The 6,000-nt window shown below is 48.1% G+C and overlaps 1 protein-coding gene across 1 annotated transcript in view; it reads right to left on the reverse strand.

The window, feature by feature from the left end:
- The window catches only part of DNAH5 (dynein axonemal heavy chain 5), a 253,231-nt gene extending 247,734 nt beyond the window's left edge, over positions 1–5,497 (reverse strand). Inside the window, exon 1 of the mRNA XM_057312162.1 lies at positions 5,354–5,497. Within this exon, the coding sequence (XP_057168145.1) occupies positions 5,354–5,365 (12 nt within the window). The 5' untranslated portion in view covers positions 5,366–5,497. The remainder of the gene's footprint in view (positions 1–5,353) is intronic.
- Positions 5,498–6,000: the final 503 nt, after the last annotated feature.

Here is a 6,000-nt window from a genome sequence, read left to right on the forward strand (position 1 = left end):
CTGCCACTGAGATCATTCATTATTTACACTGACCTTCCTGGAAAAGTACCATCTTCAATTCTGTACTAGCAGAGTATGTGTAGGCTACATTAAACACAGACCTTTTAAATCATGACTACAAAAAACGTCAGCAAAACAGCCTGCTGTACCATGAAAAACAAAGACGGAAGAGTAGAATCCTACTGAAATATGACTCATTATACATCGCGGATAGGAAAAGACAGACCTAACTCCAGACACAACACCCTGTAATCAAAGCCTGACATGACACGGACCACAGGGTCATCCCACTCCTCAGCATTATTACTAAAGGAGCCACCGAAGGTCTGACAGTCTTCACGTACAAGCTTGGATGGAAAATCGTAACCTGGCTGGAGAGGAAGGACCTCCATCTGAGAGCTCCTCACCATGCTCTGCCTCTCTGCTCCAAGACGGCTGCTCCCCTAACTTGTCTGTCTGCTGCCACCACCCCCGCACCTGTAACATCTCTTCTCCCCACGTGGCTGGCTGACTGTTTCCTCAGGTGCAGATGAAGAGCTGAACAGGTTCATGGCCACGCTCCGTCCTCAGCAGCATCCAGCCATCACGTGAGTGGCAGTGAACCCGGGTCGACGCAGCTACACTGACCCTGTTCCAGGAGCTCCCCGTCCAACGACGGTCATCAGACCCGGCTCTGAGTGGTCGATGGAGGCCGGAGAGGGGTGGGTTGCCCCCCACTGACGCCCCTGTGCTGTGCTGCCATGACGATCGCGGGCGTTCTGGGCCGAGTGGGTTTCCATTTCAACTTGTGTAGGATTCTCGGCGGCGTTCGGCGCGCCCGTCTTGCCAGTGAGATGCTTATGTTGCAGCGTCGGCGTTCTCCTCCGTAAGATGACGGTCCTGACAGCACCTACCTCACCACGCCGCAATTGGGACTAACTGAGATAACATGGGCAAACCGTCTGGCACACCGTACGTTTGCTCGGGCCACCATAACGAAATACCACAGATGGGGAGGCTTAACAGAAGTTGAGTTTCTCACAGTTACGGAGTCTAAAGGTCCAAGGTGAAGCTGTCAGCAGATCTGGTTTCTTCTGAGGCCTGTCTCGTTAGCTTCAGACGGCCGCCTCCTCACCGTGTCCTCCTGAGGTCTCCTTGCGTCTCCGTCTTAATGTGCTCTTCTTATAAGGATACAGATCACACGGGATTAGGGCCCACGTATTTGACCTCATTTGACCTTAATGACCTTTTTAAAAGCTCTGTCTCCACCCATGAAGCACTGCCCCCTGCCTCTTTCCACACGGCCTTCTCTCCACATTGGCCACAGGGCTCTGGTCCTCAGGGGTCATTTCCTCTGGCTGGAGAGCTCTGTCCTCCTGACCTCTCCCACCTCTCGCCAGCCCCCTCGTGTGCCCTCTCACACCGTCTTCTCCACCTGGCTACCAGCTTCACACACAGGTAAGGACTCTGGTCTGCTTTTTCCCGACATCTCCCCAGACCCCATCACAGTTCATGCCACTTAGTCAACCCTCTTTTGGAGAACACTGCCAGAGTCGGCGATGACTGCTTCCTCTGAGCCAGGCCTTCCCATGTTCTTTGTAATGAACAACAACGTGGACGTTTCAGGACACCAAAGCTTCACACCTTCCATTCTTTACCCCAAATAGGCTAAACAAAATTCAGAAGGTGCCCACACAGCATTCAGCCTTCCACGAATACGATTTTTTCCTCAATGTCCAAGCATTCCAAGGAAGCCTACAACCATTTCCATGGGAGTGGACACAGACGCCTTGCCCACATCCCACAGCCAAGCCCTACTGGCCCTACCTGGAAGCTGCTTCCAAAATTCTTAACTCTGCGTATTACTTCCTTGGAGGCCGAAATGTTGACCCATGGGAATTCAGTCATAATTCTATTACCCCATCCAGGGTAAGTACAATGGTAGGTTTTTTTCTAAATGGACTTATTAAAATAGCATAGCCTTTGGACAGAAGTCCTTCCAGGAATCTGACAAGTGTCACATGTCCTCTCTCCTTTCTCCTTTTTTTTTTTTTAAAGATTTTATTTATTTATTTGACAGAGAGAGACAGCCAGCGAGACAGGGAACACAAGCAGGGGGAGTGGGAGAGGAAGAAGCAGGCTCCTAGCAGAGGAGCCTGATGTGGGGCTCGATCCCAGAACGCCGGGATCACACCCTGAGCCCAAGGCAGACGCCTAACAACTGCGCCACCCAGGCGCCCCTCTCCTTTCTCAGTAAGTTATAATCCATCTCCTGAAAGACAGACCTACCGAGCTTACGTAAGTTACCCCAAAACAGCAGGCAAGAGTCACAATTTGTGCATCTCATTCGGTCCCCCAAAGAAAGGGGGATAATGCCATTGGTTGTGTAGTGAGTGTTAGGGGAGCTTCAGAATCGTCAAGAGGAATTTGAGAAAAGGGCCAGCCAGAAAGCACTCAACACAAATGGTGGAAGGAAAGAAGCAAGAGGTGGGGAGGGAGGGTAGGAAGGAATGGAAGGAAGAAAAGAGGAGACAGGCAGAGGAGATGAAGGAAGAAAGGAAGGGAAGGAAACATGGAGGAAGGGAGGAAGGAAGCAAAGGTCCTATTCCGCAGTGCTCTCCCCACAGTACTCGAAACTCAGCAGCTACTTCAAGAAGTGCTCATCGACTAGAACCGAGCTGCGCAAGCATCTTCAGACACCACCTCCCCGACCCCAGCCTCACGCAAACCGTCTGCTCCAGGGAGTAAATGTTAAAAGGAAGCTTTCCTTCAGCATATTCCACGCCACCAAACCACACCTGGGGCTGGCAATGGGGTGGGCCTGTCCCTGAGAGGAGAGGACAATAACTCCACAGTCAGGGAGACCAGACCAGCCTCGACAGGCAATCTACTCAAGCTGAAGCTACTGGTTTTTATTCCTAAACAAAGTAATGAGTGAGCAGTTGTTCCAGCCTTTTTTTTTTTTTTTTTTTTTGGTCTGTTTGTTAAAAGGAAGGCTTCAAAGAGTAAAGCCAAATGCAAACAGCAGAGAGGTATAAATAAACAGCCACAGAGCTCAGTGCCAGGAAAGAGCTTAGCATGAGGAAGGAGAAAATGTAACAGGTCAACTTCCTCCTAGCATTCCTTATCAGCGGGAACCAATTCCTCGAAATATCCATACTCCTAGCAGTCCTCTTCTACCGCTCATACTAGCCTCAGACATGCCCTTACCTGGACCTGGGAGAAAAGCAGGGGAGCCCTGCTTCCCCTCCCCCCTGGAATTTAAGGTTCCTTAGAGGTCACATTTCACAGATGTAACAATTTGTATGCCTTGTACTTTGCCTCTGTGTCTATTTGTCTCCCTTTTCCCACAGAAACCATATTTGCAGATTTCATGATAAATTATTATGGCTGCTAAAAATCCTTTCCATATCAGCCTGGGCTTAGGGCAATAAGATGCCTCGAGGAGGGTTAAGAAAAGTGTTTAGGACTCAACGGAGGCACACATTTGTTTCATTCTTGCTGCTCTTCACCTTGATCTGGGCATGCTCATTTGCCACCTTCCATTTCTAATTTACATAAAATCCAGGCTGCTCACTTAGTTGGGGGAGAGAGCACAAGTCGCAAAGTAGTGTTTACAAGGTCACCCCTGCGCACTGAAAACAGGAGTATTTACCAAAGGAATGTTAAGTTTGTCTCAGGAGAAGAAAGTTGTGTAAACGTTTAAGTGGCATTATTCTTATAATTTTTTCTAACTACAAAATTCATATAAATATAAATATCATTTGTAATTAACAATAGAGCTATATTTTATTTAAATGTGTAATTTTAAACATTTAAATATACAATGATTTATATTTAGGCGTATACATATTTATCGTACGTATGTTCATTATGGAAAATATTTAAAGAAAAATTAAATTCTTCTTCAATGCCACCAGCCAAAGATAATCAGTATCATTATTTTGATATGTGTCCTTTTACTCTGTTTTCTATACATATTCACAGGCCCTTTTTTATTTTTATAAAATTGGAACAAATTGTTTTAGTGACCTAATTTTTTCAATATTAAGAGCATAATTAATAAATCATAAGAACATGACATAAGGTTAATAGTTATGCTTTATATTCTGGGAGGATAAAACTTGATAAATTTATGTAAGATTATATAACACATGGATTTTTTTTTTTTTTTTTTACTTAGGACACAAAAAAAGTTATTGATTTATTGGTATTATATAAAGCAATGCCATCTGTCATTTCAGGGTCTCTCTTTTCTTTTACAGAAAATGGGGGAAAAGTCTGTAAAAAGACTAAAAAGAGCTAGTGAGAATTTGTCTTAATGAAACACAAAATAGATATATTAGAAATTTCAAGTATTTATGACACATAAATCATATGAAAATAAGAACACTAATATGAATACCATAACAAGATGCTCACAAGAATAAAACCGCTAATTCCGAGTAAGGTCAATACCGACAGAGAGGAGGAAAACGTTGAAGTATTACATAAACTACATACATTGCTCCTAATTAAATAAGTATACATTTACGTTCATCATGATGCATATTTTATGATTAGCATAATAGATTGCTCTAGTTATAGAGCTACAGACAGTGTAAACGAAAAATACATATGAACACAATCCCCCTTGAAGGTAAATGCAAAAACAAGTACCAGGGGTTTTTTTCACTTACAGTATTCATTTGAGGGAGAGAGAGAACACAAAGTCGTTTGAAGTGAAAACCGATTTAAAGGCACGTACGTACGTCTCCAGCCCTTTCTCACCTGTTGTACACCAAGGCAAATATATGTAACAGGCATAAGAAAAACACCTAATGGGGCTTTCTCTGCACACCCTCTGCCTCCACCACCCTGCACCGCCCCCCCGCCCCCGCTCCAAGGGAACTGAACATTCGCTTTTGTCCAAACTCAAGGGCCAATGAGAGCTAATAACAGCCAACAAACTTGACACAAAAGCAGCCTCCGCCACACCTGGATATCTTTGATGCTCGCAATGGGACAGTGGGTTGCTCGGGGCCACGTCACTGACCTCCAAGTGGCCTTTCCACAGCAACGGGGAGGGGGATAGAACAACTTGAAGATACCGGAAAGAGGTACTCCTTGAACCCACGGCTTCTGCATTTTATGGGTGCCCGGTGGACATGACTGACCACCACCCCTGAGAGAAGCTGCCAAACTCAAAAGCCAGCAGCTCTAGCCCTACAAGTTCGGGAAAGCGCTTTCAGGCCCCCGCTCGGAAGTTGAAGCCCAGAGCCGAAGCCCGCGGCCCGGCGCACCCCGCGCACCCCGCGGAAGCCGCGCATGCGCCGCGGGGGCCGGCAGGCGTGGGAGCCGCGCGGACCGAACGCAGACAGAGCGCGCACCCTACCAGTTGTTCCATGGCGCTGCGCTCCGGCGTCTCTCGGGGACACGCGGTGGGTGGAGGCCGGCCAGCCGGTGCTGGGCCCCGCCGTTCTGCCGCCGGCGTTCCCCGGCCGCGCTGCTCCCGGGCGTCCGCTCCCGTCGCGGGTCGGCCGGCTAGCGCGGCTGTTTGCGGCTCACGCCGTTGCCATGGCGACGAGCTATGCTCCGCCTGGACCGGCTCCCTCCTCGGGCTCTCCGCGCTCCCGCCTGGAGCCGCTGACAGCGCAGCCCGCGGGGAGCTGGGGCCCGGGGAGCGGCAATCCGGGGCCCGGGGAGCGGCAATCCGGAGCTCCGGGCCACCGAGTCCCAGCCGCCACCTGTCCACAGTTCCCTGTCAGGTTTCTCTTGGGGCTCAACCAGGGTGACTTCTAGCATCAGCCATGCCCACTGATTTGGAATTTGTCTAGATGCCGAAATCTATGTGTTTCTAGCTTCAGGAGAAAAATATTCAAAATGGAGTTTAGAGTGTTTGAAGTTAATTCGTACATCTTTCTAGAGTCTCGAGCCACGCTTTGGATTCTCCCATTGTTTCCTTGTCGAGTACCTTCACTGATGATTCTTCAGCTTGGAACTCAATGGGAAGTTTTAACCTTGAGCCTTAACCTCAAGGTG

The sequence above is a fragment of the Ursus arctos genome, unplaced genomic scaffold (assembly GCF_023065955.2).
Source record: "Ursus arctos isolate Adak ecotype North America unplaced genomic scaffold, UrsArc2.0 scaffold_15, whole genome shotgun sequence".
Lineage (NCBI taxonomy): Eukaryota > Metazoa > Chordata > Mammalia > Carnivora > Ursidae > Ursus > Ursus arctos.